The 19,469-nt window shown below is 45.6% G+C and overlaps 1 protein-coding gene across 1 annotated transcript in view; it reads right to left on the bottom strand.

Annotated features, from left to right (window-relative positions):
• JADE2 (jade family PHD finger 2) overlaps positions 1-19,469 on the bottom strand; it is an 855,152-nt gene that overhangs the window by 8,864 nt on the left and 826,819 nt on the right. The window contains exon 11 of the mRNA XM_077473934.1: positions 3,798-3,926. Within this exon, the coding sequence (XP_077330060.1) occupies positions 3,798-3,926 (129 nt within the window). The remainder of the gene's footprint in view (positions 1-3,797; positions 3,927-19,469) is intronic.

The raw sequence follows: 19,469 nt of genomic DNA, 5'->3' as shown, positions 1-19,469 counted from the left end.
TGCAACTTGTCAGGTGGCTAAGTCGCCTGACAGGTTGCCTCTGTGTGAACCGAGCCTAACAAGTCAGGAAAGTACAAATACCCCACAAATTACCCCTTTTTGTAAAGTAGGCATTCCAAGGCACTGAGTAATGCCGCGTACACACGATCAAACAAGCGGGTGGAAAAGTCCGGCAAACTCAAGTCCGCTGGACAATCCCCCCTGTGTGTAGCCTCCGGCATACTTTTGAGCCGAAAGTACGGCGGACTTAGAAAGTAGTTTTGCACTCCAATCTTCCCGCCGGACTTGCATTTCGGCGGACAATCCGGCCGTGTGTGTGCCAGTCCGCCGTACTTTTGAAATGAGCGGACTTTTCCCGCCCGGAGAAAAGTCCGCTCATTTCGAGCGGGTCTCCAGGTAGGCGGGGCCCACGAAGGAGACGTCGCTGGCCCCTGCCGCCTGGTATGGACTTAAAGGGGAAGTTCAAGGGTCTGATGTGGACCTGGGGGGACCCCCACACCAATTTTTTCAGCGTTGGGGTCCCCCCAGGTCCACATCAGACCCTTGTCCAAGCACGCTACCCGGCCAGCCAGGGAAGGGGGGGACGAGCGAGCGCCCCCCTCCTGAGCCGTACCAGGCCGCGTGCCCTCAACATGAGGGTGCCTTGGGGAAGGGGGGGCCGCGCGGCCCCCCCACCCCAGAGCACCTTGTCCCCATGTTGATGAGGACAAGGGGCTCTTCCCGACAACCCTGGCCGTTGGTTGTCGGGGTCTGCGGGCGAGGGGCTTATCGGAATCTGGGAGCCCCCTTTAATAAGGGGGCCCCCAGATACCGGCCCCCCCACCCTATGTGAATGAGTATGGGGTACAATGTACCCCTACCCATTCACCTGTAAAATAAAGTACAAAAAAAACACAACACACAAGATAAAATAGTTTATTGCACAGCTCCGGGGGTCTTCCGTCTTCGGGGGTCTTCTCACCGGACTCCTCTGCTATCTTCTTGTAGCTCTTTTGCTAGTGGAGGAGCCCGGCTTTCTTCCTCGCCGCCGGCCTTTTCTTCCGACTTCAGGGGTCTTGTCCCCCTCTTCGGTTCTTCTGCCGGGCCACCGCGCCTTCTTCTAGCTCTTTTACAGGCGGTGGCCCGGTCTTCTGTCGCCGCCGCCGCTTTCTGTCCTTCTATTCTCTTCTTCTTCAGATGTTGCCTCGCCGAGTCCTCCGCTCACAATGACGGGGACCGGGCACGCGGCGACTTATATAGGGACATTCTGGATGATGTCCCCGCCCATTATGGTGTCACAGTCCAAGAGGATGCTGGGGCTGTGACATCATAATAGGCGGGGACATCATCCGGCGATGTCCCTATATAAGTCGCCGCGTGCACTGTCCCCGTCATTGTGAGCGGAGGACTCGGCGAGGCAACATCTGAAGAAGAAGTAGAGAACAGAAGAACAGAAGGACAGAAGGACAGAAAGCGGCGGCGGCGACAGAAGACCGGGCCACCGCCTGTAAAAGAGCTAGAAGAAGGCGCGGTGGCCCGGCAGAAGAACCGAAGAGGGGGACAAGACCCCCGAAGTCGAAAGAAGAGGCTGGCGGCGAGGAAGAAAGCCGGGCTCCTCCGCTAGCAAAAGAGCTACAAGAAGATAGCAGAGGAGTCCGGCGAGAAGACCCCCGAAGACGGAAGACCCCCGGAGCTGTGCAATAAACTATTTTATCTTGTGTGTTGTGTTTTTTTTTGTACTTTATTTTACAGGTGAATGGGTAGGGGTACATTGTACCCCATACTCATTCACATAGGGTGGGGGGGCCGGTATCCGGGGGCCCCCTTATTAAAGGGGGCTCCCGGATTCAGATAAGCCCCTCGCCCGCAGACCCCGACAACCAACGGCCAGGGTTGTCGGGAAGAGGCCCTTGTCCTTATCAACATGGGGACAAGGTGCTTTGGGGTGGGGGGGCGCGCGCGGCCCCCCTTCCCCAAGGCACCCCCCCATGTTGAGGGCACGCGGCCTGGTACGGCTCAGGAGGGGGGGGGGGCGCTCGCTCGTCCCCCTTTCCTGGCTGGCCGGGTAGCGTGCTCGGACAAGGGTCTGATGTGAACCTGGGGGGACCCCCACGTTGATTTTTTTCGGCATTGGGGTTCCCCTTTAAGTCCATACCAGGCGGCGGGGCCAGCGACGTCTCCTTCGTGGGCCCCGCCTACCTGGAGACGCGCTCGAAATGAGCGGACTTTCCTCCGCGTGTGTGGACGAGTCCGTTCATTTCAAAAGTAGGGCGGATAGTACGGCGGACTTAGTACGCCGTATTAGTCCGCTGAAAAAGTGCCGTGTGTGGGCAAGTAGCCCGTTCGGAAAGTCCAACGGAGAGTCTGGCGGGAAGTCCGCCAGACTAAGTCCATCGGATAGACGGCTACGTGTGTACGCGGCATAAGAGGCATTGTCAGTTTTTGGAAGTTGTACTTTTTTCCCAAAATTCTTTGCAAAATTAATATTTTCCTTTTTTCCATACAAATTTTCATATTACCAAGTTATTTCTCACCTACTGTATAGGCATACTTGTAACTACACTAGACACATTCTTCTACTCCTCCTGAGTATGATACCACATGTTTGAGACTTTTACACAGCCTTGCCACATAGATATCCCCAACATGCAAGTAACACCTCCAGGCGTTCTAGGAGTATAAATGACACATAATTTCCTGACAACCTATCACACTTTGGAAGGCCCTGGAGCACCAGGACAATGAAAAAGCCCAAAAAATTTGATTCTGCTACTCCTCCTGAGTATGACGATACCACGTAACACTTTTACACAGTCTAGCCATATACAGAGGCTCAACATTCAGGGGGCACCATCAGGTGCTCTAGGGACATAAAATTACAAATCAAATTTACTGACTACCTATTACACTTTTGTGAGGCACTGTAGGGCATTGAAAAGCATTGTTGTGGCACTGATGTGGCATAAATGAGCATTGGGTTGGCATAGATGTGGCATGAAGGACCATGTATGAGGCCAGATGTGGCATGGATGAGCACTGATGTGGCATGGATGAGCACTGATGTGGCATGGATGAGCAATGATGTGGCACAGATGGGCATGGATGAGGCACAGATTGGCACGGATGAGGCACAGATGGGGACGGATGAGGCACGAATGAGGCACAGATGGGGCACAAATGAGGCACGAATGAGGCACAGATGGGGCACGAATGAGGCACAGATGGGGCACAAATGAGGCACAGATGGGGCACAAATGAGGCACAGATGGGGCACAAATGAGGCACAGATGGGGCACAAATGAGGCACAGATGGGGCACAAATGAGGCACGAATGAGGCACAGATGGGGCACGAATGAGGCACAGATGGGGCACGAATGAGGCACAGATGGGGCACGAATGAGGCACAGATGGGGCACGAATGAGGCACAGATGGGGCACGAATGAGGCACAGATGGGGCACGAATGAGGCACAGATGGGGCACGAATGAGGTATGGATGAGGCAAGTATTGGTATGTACAGTGTGCGAGGAGAGGAGAGAGCTGAACCGGACATGCGCCAGTTTGTTGACAAGTGATCGCTCAGTCAGCGGGTCTGGCAGGACGTCATTGTACGCCCTCCCAAAATTAGCCAACCGTGCTGTAGCAGTCATTCGGCTATGGGCCCGGTCAGCAAGTGGTTAAAAAGACTGTAACTTTGCCTATTCAGAACAGTCAGAGAAAAAGGGAATTCCCTTTAACTTTGCAAAAGGACATATACAAATATAACTTTCTTCCAGGTTTATTGACATGTTGTGAGATTTCTCAAAACTATATTTACCCAGTTGTCCTAAAACAGAACCGCTTCCTCTTCTTGTTCTTTCCTTTTTTTCTGGACTTCCTCTGAGACCGTCTCTGCTTTTTCGCTTGGGATCAGCTTTTTTCCCTTTTATTTTCTTCTTTGCTTTTTCTAAAAGTTAAAATAGACAGTTTGTTTAGAAAAATAAAAATGACATGCATAATTATTTAACTACTTCACCATCGGAAGTTTTACCCTCTTCCTAAACAGGCCATTTTTTGCAATACGGCACTGTATTGCTTTAACCTCCCTGGCGATAATCCAGAGTGTGGTTCAGAGTTAAATGTCAGTACCATTAGCGGTAAGCCCGAGCCACACTCAGGATTGCATCTCAGGATCCTGGTCCAGGTTACTTACCTTGTCCCCAGGATCCTGCGATGTCCAGCCCCCCCCCCCCCCCCCGTATTTGCGGGCTGTGTCCCACGCCCGATGCTCTGTGTGCTGGGCTCTGTTCCATGAGGAAGGAGCCCAGCGGCAAATATCAAAAAGTACAGAAAACATAACACATACAGTACACTGTAACCTTACAGATTACATTACTGTATCAAATCATTTCACATAATTATAAAAATATATACACACACACACACACACACACACACACACACACACGATGCTGCACAGCGCGGCTGCCCTGTAGCAGTAAATCTGCTATGGGGCGGTCGGAAAGTGGTAAAAACTGACTAGCATATGTGAAATGCCACTAAGCATAGACAGGTTAAAAAGTAAATGTACAGTATAGATCCACTTTGCACTTTGAAAGTCACACATTTTTTGCCTGCCATATTGCAACTGAAGTAGGATCTGTTGGATAAAGAAGCTTGAAGTTGCCTAGAGCTGCAGGTCTATCCAACTTCAAGCTGACTACATCTTGTAGTCAGTAAACTAAGTTGTCTTTATCACTTAACCCTTGCACTGCCTGGCCGTGCTCCATTTTTGCACTTAGGTGGGCCAATCCATTTTTGCAATTTTTTTCAATAGCTTTACAGCTTTCAGAGTTTGTTAAACACACCCCCAAACCATATATTTTCTGAAAGCACATGATCAGTAGAATACAGATAAGCTGCTACTGATTTTAAGGGCACAATGATATTTGTGAAAATGTTTATCAAAACAATATTTTCGTTAAAAATGTTCTAAAATCATTATTAGCACATAAAAACACAGTACATTTTACAAAATTCCTACTAAATATTAAAGCTTAACCTGGACTGAACTAATAACAAATATTTGTAATTTTTAAATGATACCATTTTATAAAATGGTGAAAACTGAACGTACGCAAAAATGTAAATAACCACATCTCTCTAAAAATCTGAAGGTTTTCATTGTTCCCTTAGGCTGGATTCATACCTATGCAGTTTTAGTGCTTTTTGCATTTTGCAGATTTGCACTACAGTCCATTCAACATGGTTTTCGATGGAACAGGTTCTGTAGTGCAAAACTGCAAAATGCAAAAAGCACTAAAACTGCATAGGTGTGAATCCAGCCTTACAGCTCTCCGAATTTGTTAAAAAAATCCCAAATCATATATTTTATGAAAACATAGGACCAGTAGAATTAAAAGAAGGTGCTACTGATTTTTAAAGACACCACGATATTTGTGCAAATGTTTATCAAACAATATATTTGCTAAAAAGTTTCTAAAAGTTATTTTTAGCAGATATAAACACAGCAAATTTTACAAAATTCCTGCTTAATCCCTACTAAATATAAACACTTAACCTTTATTGAGTTAAAGCGGTTTTATAGTCATTTTAATAAATTTAACCTACAGGTAAGCCTATAAGGCTTACCTGTAGGTAAAAAAAAAAATCTCTTAAACCTGTACGGTTTATTAGATATTACCCTCGCAATGCGCCGCTGACTGCAGCGACGCATTGCGCACAGGGGATTCTCGGCTCAAAGTCCGGCAGACGCCAGACCCTGTCGGAAAGGAATCTCCTGCGCGCATTCGCGGGAGTGACGATATCGCAGCTCCTGCCACTCACAGTGCCAGAGCTGCGATATCCGGAAGACACGCAGAGGGAACATGTAAGCTCCCTCGGCGTGGATCGGGCCAGATGTCAGGGCCTGGTTCTAAGGTAAGTATTTCATAATGAGCTAGTATGCGGTGCAAACTAGCTCATTATGCCTTTTCCTTTGCAGGTCAAAAAAAAAAAAAAAAATGTCATCGGGTTTACTATATTTATAATTTTTAAATTACGCCTTTTTGCAAAATGGTGAAAACTGAACAAGCGCAAAAAATGTAAATAACCAAATTTCTCTAAAAATCTGAAGGTTTTCATTGAGTGCTGTAAGAGAACAATGAAAACCTTCAGGGGAAAGCCCTTACAACTTTCAGAGTTTGTTAATGATCCCCCCCCCCCCAACCATATATTTCTAAAAAAGCATAGGACCAGTATAGTAGAATAAAAAGAAGGAGCTACTGATTTTTTAGGCCCCGCAATATTTGAGCAAATGTTTACCAAAGCAATATTTTAAATTGCACTTTTTTGCGAAATGGTGCAAACTGAAGTTACAGTGCCTTGTGAAAGTATTTGGCCCCCTTGAACTTTTCAACCTTTTGCTACATTTCAGGCTTCAAACATAAAGATATAAAATTTTTATTTTTTGTGAAGAATCACCAACAAGTGGGACACAATTGTGAAGTGGAACGAAATCTATTGGATTTTTGAAACTTTTTTTAACTAATAAAAAAATGAAAAGTGGGGCGTGCAAAATTATTCGGCCCCCTTGTGTTAATACTTTGTAGAGCCACCTTTTGCTGCGATTACAGCTGCAAGTCGCTTGGGGTATGTCTCTATCAGTTTTGCACATCGAGAGACTGAAATTCTTGCCCATTCTTCCTTGCAAAACAGCTCGAGCTCAGTGAGGTTGGATGCAGAGCGTTTGTGAACAGCAGTTTTCAGCTCTTTCCACAGATTCTCGATTGGATTCAGGTCTGGACTTTGACTTGGCCATTCTAATACCTGGATATGTTTATTTGTGAACCATTCCTTTGTAGATTTTGCTGTATGTTTGGGATCATTGTCTTGTTGGAAGATAAATCTCCGTCCCAGTTTCAGGTCTTTTGCAGACTCCAACAGGTTTTCATCCAGAATGGTCCTGTATTTGGCTGCATCCATCTTCCCCTCAATTTTAACCATCTTCCCTGTCCCTGCTGAAGAAAAGCAGGCCCAAACCATGATGCTGCCACCACCATGTTTGACAGTGGGGATGGTGTGTTGAGGGTGATGAGCTGTGTTGCTTTTACGCCAAACATATCGTTTTGCATTGTGGGCAAAAAGTTTGATTTTGGTTTCATCTGAGCAGAGCACCGTCTTCCACATGTTTGGTGTGTCTCCCAGGTGGCTTGTGGCAAACTTTAGACGAGACTTTTTATGGATATCTTTGAGAAATGGCTTTCTTCTTGCCACTCTTCCATAAAGGCCAGATTTGTGCAGTGTACGGCTGATTGTTGTCCTATGGACAGACTCTCCCACCTCAGCTGTAGTTCTCTGCAGTTCATCCAGAGTGATCATGGGCCTCTTGGCTGTATCTCTGATCAGTCTTCTCCTTGTCTGAGCTGAAAGTTTAGAGGGACGGCCAGATCTTGGTAGATTTGCAGTGGTCTGATACTCCTTCCATTTCAAAATGATCGCTTGCACAGTGCTCCTTGGGATGTTTAAAGCTTGGGAAATATTTTTGTATCCAAATACAGCTTTAAACTTCTCCACAACAGTATTACGGACCTGCCTGGTGTGTTCCTTGGTCTTCACGATGCTCTCTGCGCTTTCAACAGAACCCTGAGACTATCACAGAGCAGGTGCATTTATACAGAGACTTGATTACACACAGGTGTATTCTATTTATCACCATCAGTCATTTAGGACAACATTGGATCATTCAGAGATCCTCGCTGAACTTCTGGAGTGAGTTTGCTGCACTGAAAGTAAAGGGGCCGAATAATTTTACACGCACCACTTTTCAGTTTTTTAATTTGCTAAAAAAGTTTAAAATATCCAATAGATTTCGTTCCACTTCACAATTGTGTCCCACTTGTTGGTGATTCTTCACAAAAAATACAAATTTTATATCTTTATGTTTGAAGCCTGAAATGTGGCAAAAGGTTGAAAAGTTCAAGGGGGCCGAATACTTTCGCAAGGCACTGTACATAAATAAAAACAATTTACTCTAAAAATCTAAAAAAAAAAGACCTGTCAAACTAGACATTTTTTGAAAGCACGTGATCTGTAGAATAAAAAAAAGTGCTACAGATTTTTCGGGCCACGGAACAATTGCGCAAATGTTCATCATTTTGTTATTTTCACAAAAAATACACTAAAATCATTAAAGAGGAAGTAAACCCTCATGGGTGTTACTTCCTCTTTGTTTCCCTGCAAAGGTAAAGCATAATGTGCTACTATGCATCACATAGTAGCCCATTATGTAAACACTTACCTGCAGGAGAAGCCCGCAATGTTCACGTCTTCCTCGCTAGTAGCGGGCGTCCATTCTTCACCACTCTTCCTTCCGGGGCCGCGCACTATGGCTCTGTGACTGGCCAGAGTCGCATGACCTCACTCCCGCGCACGCGCACAGGAGCTGCGTTTAACGGCATAACCCGAGCTAGAAACAGCACAGCGCGGCCTTTTTAACTCCAGTGCGTGCGCAGAAGAAATCGCCGTAAGGTGATTTGCAAATATCTCCTAGACCATGCAGGTCTGGGAGATATTTCAAGTACCTACAGGTAAGCCCTAGGCTTACCTGTAGGTTAAAGTGTTTGTTACAACCACTTTAATAGTGCGTATAAACACAACATAACTTACAAAATTCCTGCTAAATGACTACTAAAGCTTCGTTCACATGTGGCATACTAAAGTGTATGCCAATGGATGGGAATGTTTACCCACATGAGGATGCACAGGTGTTCAATGCATCCCCGTACAGGCAGTACCATTTCTCTAAATGTGGATGCAAAGACTGCACAGGCATAGTTGCTGTTCCCAATCTGACACCTGTGTGGGTGTGTGTACATGTCCCTGAACACAGACAGTGTGAGCTCAGGGTCATGTATGCAGACCTACATGGATGTAAAACTGGGAGCAATGGCTCTGTTCATGCAGTTGCTACTTCCCAAATGACATCGACCATCTACCTGACTGGAAAAAGGATATCAGGGAAGTGGAGAAAGTGCAGAGAAGGGCAACCAAACTGATAAGAGGCATGAAGGAACTCAGCTATGAGGAAAGATTAGAGGAACTGAATTTATTCACTCATGATAAGAGGAGATTAAGGGGGATATGATCAACATGTACAAATATATAAGGGGTCCCTATAGTGAACTTGGTGTTGAGTTATTCACTTTACAATCAACAAAGAGGACAAGGGGGCACTCTTTACATCTAGAGCAGTGATGGTGAACGTGTGGCATGCATGCTGCTGCTGGCACGCTGAGCCGTCTCTGTGGGCACGCCGTGACAATTACACTGTCATCGTTAAATCGTCCGCTCCCGTGAACTACATCTCCCACAGTCCTCTTGGGATAGCGGTGACGTGTCCAAATGGGCATGGTGCATACTCCGAACGCTGAAACCACACCCCCCGTTCTCAAACATCTGACGCACCTGTTGACGTGCCTGCGTGGGAAATCTCCTGACAAACGGACACCACCGGAGCGACTGGAGCCTGACCCCACACTGATTTCAACAACTCAAATGTGAGTTTTATAACCAATTGCCGACCAGGCCATAGCCAAAAGATGGCTACAGCACGGTCGGCTTATTCTGGGAGGGCGTCCATGGACGCCCTCCCAGAATCTTGCTCCCGCGCGCCCTACAGTGTGAGGGGAGAGGGGAAGAGGGAGAGAGATCCAATGCTATGCCCATACTCTGTCCATACTCTGCCAATACTATGCAATACTCTGCAGTACCCTGCCCATACTCTGCCCATACTATGCCAATACTCTGCAGTACCCTGCCAATACTATGCCAATACTCTGCAGTACCCTGCCCATACTCTGCCAATACTCTGCCAATACTATGCAATACTCTGCAGTACCCTGCCAATACTATGCAATACTCTGTAGTACCCTGCCCATACTCTGCAGTACCCTGCCCATACTCTGCAGTACCCTGCCCATACTCTGCAGTACCCTGCCCATACTCTGCAGTACCCTGCCCATACTCTGCAGTACCCTGCCCATACTCTGCAGTACCCTGCCCATACTCTGTCAATACTATGCAATACTCTGCAGTACCCTGCCCATACTCTGCCAATACTATGCAATACTCTGCAGTACCCCGCCCATACTCTGCAGTACCCCGCCCATACTCTGCAGTACCCCGCCCATACTCTGCAGTACCCCGCCCATACTCTGCCAATACTATGCAATACTCTGCAGTACCCTGCCCATACTCTGCAGTACCCTGCCCATACTCTGCCAATACTATGCAATACTCTGCAGTACCCTGCCCATACTCTGCCAATACTTTGCAGTACCCTGCCAGTACTCTGCCCATACTCTGCCCATACTATGCAATGCTCTGCAGTACTCTGCCCATACTATGCAATACTCTGCTGTACTCTGCCCATAAACGGAATAAAGCCTTTTTTAACTAACTTACTACTCTTAGAGCGGCGCTGCTATATCAAAAAAAAAAAAGAAAAGGGGGCTCATTATTAATGTCATTGTGAAACGACTGTACAAATTATTTTTTCTAAACTAAAACCTCGTTAGTCAGGTTTAATTGCAGTGTTGGCACTTTGAAAAAAATAAGTCGTTTTGGTTTGCAGTTTGGGCACTCGGGCTCAAAAAGGTTCGCCATCACTGGTCTAGAGGAAAAGAGATTTCATCTCCAAATACGGAAAGGTTTATTCACAGTAAGAGCTGTGAAAATGTGGAATAGACTCCCTGCAGAGGTGGTTCTGGCCAGCTCAGTGGATTGCTTTAAGAAGGGCCTGGATTATTTCCTAAGTGTACATAATATAACTGGGTACTAACATTTATAGGTAAAGTTGATCCGATTGCCTCTCTGGGGATCAGGAAGGAATTTTGTCCCCTGCTTTAGCAAATTGGATCATGCTCTGCTGAGGTTTTTTGCCTTCCTCTGGATCAACTGTGGATATAGAATTGGGTATATGGGATTGTATGATATTATATACATTTTTTTTTTGTGGTTGGACTGAATGGACTGTCTTTTTTCGACCTGGCTAACTATGTAACATCAATGGTACTGCCTGCACAGAGATGCACGGTGCATCCCTGAAAAGGTACACTGTGTATGCCCTGCATGATCAAGGCCTTAGGCCCCTTTCACACAAGCAGGCTTATCGGGTCTGCCTGTGTTTTTCAGGCGGGCACAATCAGACCACCCATTGTTCTCTATGAAGAGGCTGATGTAAATGGACACATGTCAGTTTACACCCGCCTGCATCCGATACGATCCGGTTCTCTAAAAAACAGACAGACGAGGATCCGACGTCCCATCCATCTAGCAGATTGGATGGTATTCGATGGAAATGGACAAGTGGTAGAGAACATAGAGAACAGCAGGCTGTGTCTGTGTCTGCATCAGCGAAGAGGACGCATACTTGTCATCCACCTGCTCAGAGATCAGCAGAGAGATCCCCTGCCAAGCAAGCAGATCTGCTTGACAGAGTCCGCTCTATGTGAAAGGGGTCTTACCAGGAGCAGGCGGTCCCTTAAGGGGGCCTCAAAAGACCCCCATATCTCTTTTTGAGACAGAGAAAGGGACTACTGAAGATAGTCCCCTTCTCTGTAGCACTTTACTTGAATAAATAAGGAATCTATAAAGAGATTGTAATTTTTATGAATGAATGAGGAGTCTGATACATAGTAACACTCGCGGTTTACTATGTATCAGCTGTCAGTGGACATAGGAGCGATCGCTGCCTATGTCCACTGTACTATCGGGGGGGGGGGGGCTTGGTAAACACATGTTTAACAAGCCCCCCCCAAGCCACAATTTCACCCCCACCCACATCGCTCCCCCCTCCGCGTTCCCCAGCCTGACAGCTTTGTGGGAGCAGAAGGGAGGGAGGGAGGGATGCCGACGGAGAATACATGGATCGTGGGTGCGGGGCACATGCGGGGGGTGATCTAACTGATGGGGAAGGACACATCTGGATCCCCTCCAAGCCCCATGCAGCACCTGAAGCTGGCGGAAGTAGATGAGGAGGGATGCCGGCTTATGATGGTAGCTGCGGGGGATCTGGTTTGCGGGTGGTGGTCGGATTGGGTGTGGGTGGAGAGGAAATCAGTGTTGGAGGAGGGAAGAAGGGCATAGTAAAGGAGAGTGGAGGAGCAGTTTAATGTGAAAATCAGCAGCAGGAGGTGGAGTGGCTGGGGACAGGGAAGCGGCGGCATGGGTGGGGGTGTTCGGTCACATTTGAGGTTAATAACTCTGATCAACGGGTTTTAATCCACAGATCAGAGTTAAAGAATTGTTCAGCTGAGTCTTTTGAACAATTCTGCTATAAGTTTATGGTCATTGAAGTAACCATGAGCTAGAGGGACAAAAGAGGTCCATATGGTATACGGACCTGGCCACCTGCAGGCACTTCTGTAGGTCCGCATAGCGTACGGACCCGGCAGTGAAAAGGTTACAGTGCAAGAGTTGTCTATCACTTAAAGTGTATTCCTGTTACTGACTGGAAGCCATGTGTAAAATGTCACTTCTAGGTGCCCGTGTCACTTTCCCCAGCCAGTATGGTTGGGGAAGAAACTAATTCTGCACACTCTACACTGAATTAGTTATACTGGAGGACAGGTGAGACACCAAGGGTCTTTTAAAAAAATACCAAAGAAATCTTAAAACTGAAAACTTTCTGAGCCACCTCCACTCCCACGTACATGCAGCTACTAATGTAAATGCACATGTCGGGGGTGCCTACGCATGATCATGTTGATTGTGCTACACGTTACATTATCACTGTGCATGCCAGAATGAAAGACATCATTCTAGGCCCATTATTCATGGTTAACTATAAACTGAAGGGTCTTTTAAACAGTCACCTATGGAAAATATAGGCTACCAACGTTTTCTGCCACTTCAGAGGTGCAGGTGCTGAAAAAGGATTAATAGTTTGACTCAACCCCTGTGACTGCCACTTTTGCAAGACAGACACTTTTTCTAGACAACTTTGTTACTTTAAAGGAGGCTGTCAAATTATGGATTTAATGGCAGAATTGGGATGTAATAAAGGTGTGTTATGGGGAGACTAAGAAAATCAAAAACCGCTGCACTAATGCTATTAAAAAAGACTATCATATACAGTATCTCACAAAAGTGAGTACACCCCTTAAATATTTTATTATATCTTTTCATGTGACAACACTGAAGAAATTACACTTTGCTACATTGTAAAGTAGTGAGTGTACAGCTTGTACAATAGTGTAAATTTGCTGTCCCCTCAGTATAACCCAACACACAGCCATTATTGTCTAAACCACTTTTAGCAAAAGTGAGTACACCCTTAAGTGAAAATTAGCAAATTGGGCCCATTGAGCCATTTTCCCTCCCCGTTGTGTCATGTGACTTGTTAAGTGTTACAAGGTCTCAGGTGTGAATGGAGAGCAAGTGTGTTAAGTTTGGTGTTATTGCTCTCACTCTCTCATACTGGTCACTGGAAGTTCAACATGGCACCCCATGGCAAAGAACTCTGAGGATCTAAAAAAAATAAAGAATTGTTGTTCTACATAAATATGGCCTAGGCTATAAGAAGATTGCCAAGACCCTGAAACTGAGCTGCAGCCCGGTGGCCAAGACCATACAGTGGTTTAACAGGACAAGTTTCACTCAGAACAGGCCTTGCCATAGTCGACCAAAGAAGTGGAGTGTACCTGCTCAGCATCATATTCAGAGGTTGTCTTTGGGAAATAGATGTGTGAGTGCTGCCAGCATTGCTGCAGAGGTTAAAGGGGTGGGGGTCAGCCTTTCGGACCATACGCCGTGCACTGCATCAAATTGTACTGCATGGCTTTAATCCCAGAAGGACGCCTCTTCTAAAGATGATGCACAAGAAAGCCCACAAACAGAGTGGAAGAGGATACCAGTTGCAACCTGTGAAGCTTTAGTGAACTCCATGCTAAAGAGGGTTAAGGCAGTGCTGGAAAATAATGGTGGCCACACAAAATATTGACATTTTGGGCCCAATTTGTACATTTTCATTTAGGGGTCTGCTCACTTTTGTTGCCAGCAGTTTAGACCAGTGTTTCTCAACTCCAGTCCTCAAGGCGCCCCAAAAGGTCATGTTTTCAGGATTTCCTTCAGATGAAACAGCTGTGGTAATAACTAAGGGAGTGAAACTGAAACTGATCAAATCAGGGAAGCCTGAAAACTAGGGCTGTTACTGATTAAAATTCTTGTGTTCGATTAATCGATTTCTTTTTTAATCGATCAACTAATTTCAATTATAATGCACATACAGATCTAACTACTTTTAGCTGATCTCCTTGCATTACAACTCTGCATTAGTCAGTGGTAAATGTGATATACACTATATACAATCACCCGACACTAGTTAGTTTCCACAATCCATGACTTAACTTCACAGTTCACACAAATACATTTTAAATTTAAACTGTAGCACTGATGTAATTTTTTTTCCCACAGTAGCGCGACAATCCGTCTACCTCCGGTCTAACTAATCACTCTCACCTTATGGCATGGACCCCTGTGCAAACAGGTGGTCATGCAAGCAGGTATCAAAAGGGTTAACACGGATTATAATCTTCTCTCACGTCTCCTTAGATCTCAGCAAGGACGCCAGGTCATGGGTAGAAAGAAAAGATCGAAGTGCTCACTGCTTAAGTATAATCAAAATACTTGATTTTTTTTGATCAATCAGAAGAATTTTGATCGATCAAAAAAATTAATCAATGAATTTCCACAGCTCTACTGAAAACAGGACCTGTTGGGGTGCCTTGAGGACTGGAGATGAGAAATGCTGGTTTAGACATTAATAGCTGTGTGTGGAGTTATTTTGAGGGGACAGCAAATTTACACGGTTATACAAGCTGTACACTCACTACTTTACATTGTAGTAAAGTGTAATTTATCCACTCAAATTTTTTTGTGCCTCAGATCGGCATCAGCAGGATCCAGCAGTGTTTCTCTCTGTGTTTCGTCCACCCCACCAACAAGATGGCAGATTGGTATGCTTTCCACCACCCGAGCCTCATGAACCAGAAGAACGGGACACGGTATGGCTGACGTTACTATATGCACCTTAATTGACATCAGAATCACGTGGGATGACGTTTAATGTTTGCACTTTAAAAGAGTCATTCACAGCTTTTAGTTGTGCTGACTAATTGTATTTGTGATTTTTTCTATTTATGATCAAAAGTTTTGTATAGCACCTAGTGCTCACTTTAAAGTTGTGTACCATTTGTCAGTACTGTGTATATTACAAAAGAAGTGTTTAGGGCAGCAAGGGTGACACCATAAGGAATCACAATATATATAGGAGCACCTGTGGCGCAGTATATACATTTGTTTTGATTTTGTACAACATACAGACCTGGCAGCAAAAGTGTTAAAGGATAAGTTCACCTTTAGGAACAGGTTACATGTTCCACCCCTTCTTGGGATGGAACATGTGATATGTTTCCGCTCCTGCAGCTGCTTGGGATCTGCTGCCTCTGTGCGACAGCAGTATGAGGAGAAGTTCCCCGGACCAGTTGTCACTTTTTGAAAAGAGAGTGAGAGTGACCATTCGGGACTCCGACCCACACAGCAGCGTCATTGATTCACAGAGTATTCTGAATGAATGCACTACAGTACTGATATCCTGTGTGGCTGTTGGCTTGTAGTTCTCAATGAACTACCATGGTGCTGTTGAGCCTCCTAAAATAAAATAGTAAATGAACATTTTTATTACTTGCAGAAAAATTAGCTTTTTATTTATTTTTTAAGGTAAACTCAGCTTTAAGAGTGACGGTTTGAAGGCAACATAGGTTCTCACCCATGTAGGTTGAGGGGTTCTGGGGTAGTCCAGCTGGAGAGGAGAGGACTGATTTTTCAGTGCTCTCTGGATTGCCAAGTCCTTATTAGGGACCCAAAATTTCAGTGGTTCAAAGAGAAGGGAAGAACCTCAACTCTTATCTTCTGAAGAGGTTAACCTGAGTGGATCAGAGTCCAGAAAAGAAAAAGAAAACAGTCGGCACCTGTCTGAGGTAAAAAGCAGGATACAACAGAGTGAGCAAGGTGAACTAGCTTGAGCCAAGACTGCTGGAGCACTTGTTCATTTCCATTGAATACCATCCAATCTGCTAGATGGATGAGATATGGGATCCTCATCTGTCTGTTTTTTAGTGAACCGGATCGTATCGGATGCAGGCGGGTGTATTTTGGGGCTATTTCTCTAAATTTCTGGTTTCAGTACCAGTCCAGCTGGGTTGCACTGGGTTCTCCTTGATCGCAGGTGTCGCTGTCACTGCTGGCAAGAGTAGAAACGCAGTTTAGCTGGGTGTATTGAATGCCACTGTTCTCTCTGAACCAGCCCAGTGGGAGTGTTGACAGTAACCATTCTGTGCATTCTGGGGGTGGTATTTAAGATACCAACGCCACGTGGTTCCATCTTAGATTTTCTGTCTGTACTGTTCGGGGTTCCATCTTTGATTTTCTGTCTGTTCGGTTCGGGGGTTCCATCTTTGATTATCTGTCTGTTCGGTTCTGGTGGTCCTCCTGACCCAGCCCTATGGCCCTCCTGGCCTGGGGCACAGAACCATGCATTCCGAGTCTCGGGGCCAGCTGGGGCGAGGCAACGTAACTGCAGGGACAGGCCCAAGTGGAGTTCGGGGCCTATTGATCCAAGGGTGGTCCGGCGCCGTCTCATCTGAAGGGAGAGGCCCAGCAACTGAAGAACCCCAGGGGAGGACTCTTCCTCTTCGGGAGAAGGCCGTGTGCAAGGCTGGCTTCTCTGAAGGAACCTGGAGGCTTAGTTGAAGGACGCAACCTGGATCCACACTCATACAGTATCGCTGGATCGGCTGAGAGAACCTTGTACCGTATGATAGCCCTTTGAATTTATCCATGTCCCTCAGTAACGCTCAAGTGTACATCGCAAGTCTGTGGCAGAGACTTTGTCAAACACCCTACCGGCTGCTAGGCCTAGTGAGAGGAGGTCTATCTGGGGGTTGTAAAATCCAGTTGTGAAACGGTCTTTATTCTCTGGATTTTCTATAAGGACTTATTTTTTTATATTATTTTTTGGCAACCCAAGTACCTGAACTTACTCCTAACCCTCTACCCTTTATTGAGAGACTCTGTTTCTGTTCCAAATAACCCAAAAGAATATTCAGTGTCAGTTTCCACATTCTTTGGGCCATCTACCATGAGAATCCCTAGACGGAGAAACAAACAAGGAGGTAACAGTAAGCAAGCCCAAATAAAACCAGCAGCTCCTTCGGGGATGAGTGCTACACATGTTAATTGAAGAAACTAGTATTTTCCATTTGAGAGTCAGATGGTTTGATTTACTAAAGGCAACAAGGATGTTGACTTTGCAAGGGAATTATCCCTTAGCTTAGAGAATGTGGGGAAGCTGTGCTGACTTCTATTATCCAATCATGTGCAAGCTTAAATACAGTTTCCTTTTTATATAATTTTCGTGATTGGCTATTCTTTGCAATGTGAATTTTCACCATATTCATTAAGCTAATAAGAGATTCTTTAGTAAAACAAACTTAAGGGCCCATTTTCACAGGCCCACAAGCTCAAACTGCTGCCCCCCACACAGTGCGCGAGGGGGGTTGCACTTTTTATCGCATCACACAGCTCCCATTTATTGGAACTTTAGTTGAAGTGTACAAAGTGACATTTCATTCATGCCAATGCATGACAGCATGGTGTGATGTGCTTATACGGACCATGAGCTGGAAGAGCAAGAACTCCATTGAAAGCTGTGATTGAACCAAGCATCTGCCATTAGAGGTTAAATTATAGCTAAAGGCAAAACTTTTTTTTTTCAGTTTGGATAGAGTGCAGAGGAATTAGAACCCCCTGTTTTTTTTATTGTGGTCTGTGCCCCCATTTACCACATGCCGATCGTGCTATAACTGAATTTCGGCTATAGAGTGGCCGGCTAGTTCTGGAAGGCCGTTATATGATGGCTTCTTGTGCACATCGTGTATCAGGGTTAAATGTGACTGCTCTGTTCAATGATGAAACAATCAATTGTCAACAAACTGGTGTCATGGCCGGTTCAGCTTGCGCTGCTGGGGGAGGAGGAAAGAGAGAAATGCTGCAGCAGCGTGAGCTGGCACAATCCACAGTGTTCATTAATGCCCATACAGTGCCATACGTGCCCATACAGTGCTTATCAGTGGCAACAGTGCTCATCAGTGCCTCTGCAGTGCCAACAGTGCTCATCAATGCCCTACGGTGCCACTACTCTGCTCATTAGTGCCCATCAATGCCACTAAAGTGATCATCAGTGCCACTACAGTGCCCTACAGTGCCACTAGTGTACAACAGTGAGTGCTCATCACTGCCACCCTATCAGTGGATCCTCATCAGCACACGTCAGTGCCGTAAAAAATGTGTTTAAAAAATGGATTGTCATTTTCTTTTCAAATTTTCCAAATTTGGGAAAAAAAAGATATGTTCAAAAGACTCAGTATGCCTCATAGAATATACTTTGGGGTGTTTGCTTTCTAAAATGGGGTAATTTTGTGGGTGTTTCCATTGTTCTGGTTCTTCAGGGATTCAAAAGTGTAAGACCCCTTTCACACTGGCACCGCTCCATGTTATCGCTAAAAAATAGCAGTGCTTTTCAGGTGCTAGTGAGTTTTTAACGCCCGCTAGCGGCCAAAGAAAGGGTTAAATGTGCCTGAAAAACACCTCAGTGTGAAAGGGGTCTAATATGTAGTCAAGAAGTTAGATGTGCAATTTGCTCCTAGAACTCCCTGCATGTTGGGCCTCTCTATATGGCTAGGCGGTGAAAAAGTCTCAAACGTGTGGTATCGCCATACTCATAAGGAGTAGCAGAACGTGTTTCGGGTGTAGTTGCAAGTATGCATATGCCATGTGAGAGAAAAAAACCCGTTAATGACAATCATTTTTTCCCACAAAATTTCATTTGCAAATTCTTTTTGCAAAGAAATGTGGAATAAAAATTACAACTTCATTTGGGGGGTATTTGTACTTTTCTGGCTTGTTAGTGTCTCGAGAAATTAGATAGGCCATCAGTATATCAGGTGTGATCAATTTTCTGTTTCAATATGTTTATTGAAAATTTTGAATAAACAGGAATAAACAAGAGACTACAATCTGCTCCTTGTGCGCCCTCGCAGGGGCTACAAAGCATGAATATGAAACCGAAGGGCAAACCATCACATTATACTTATAAAAACACAAGAAGGGAAGGAAAAAGTGTAGGGAATGGTATCGAGACTGGCTCCAGTACCAAGCAACTCGTTCCTTTATCGTTTCCGGAGGGCAAGCCCTTCTCCCACTACCCCCTCCTACGGGGGGCAGCAGTATTTGTTAGCAATGAGAGAGATTACAAAGAAGAGTGAAAAGAGATAGGGAACAGAAGAAGGAAAGGTAGGGAGAAAAGAGGGGGAAGAAAGGAGGGGGAAAGTTCGGGTGTGGACGCCTCGCCAAGAGGAGTTAGACCAAGCCCAGGCATGCAGCTTGGAGC

Source organism: Lithobates pipiens, unplaced genomic scaffold, assembly GCF_037356315.1.
Source record: "Lithobates pipiens isolate NorthernLeopardFrog02 unplaced genomic scaffold, aLitPip1_a1.2 Scaffold_8, whole genome shotgun sequence".
Lineage (NCBI taxonomy): Eukaryota > Metazoa > Chordata > Amphibia > Anura > Ranidae > Lithobates > Lithobates pipiens.
The sequence above is the reverse complement of the archived record's forward strand: the minus strand, read 5'-3'. Positions and strand labels throughout refer to the sequence as shown.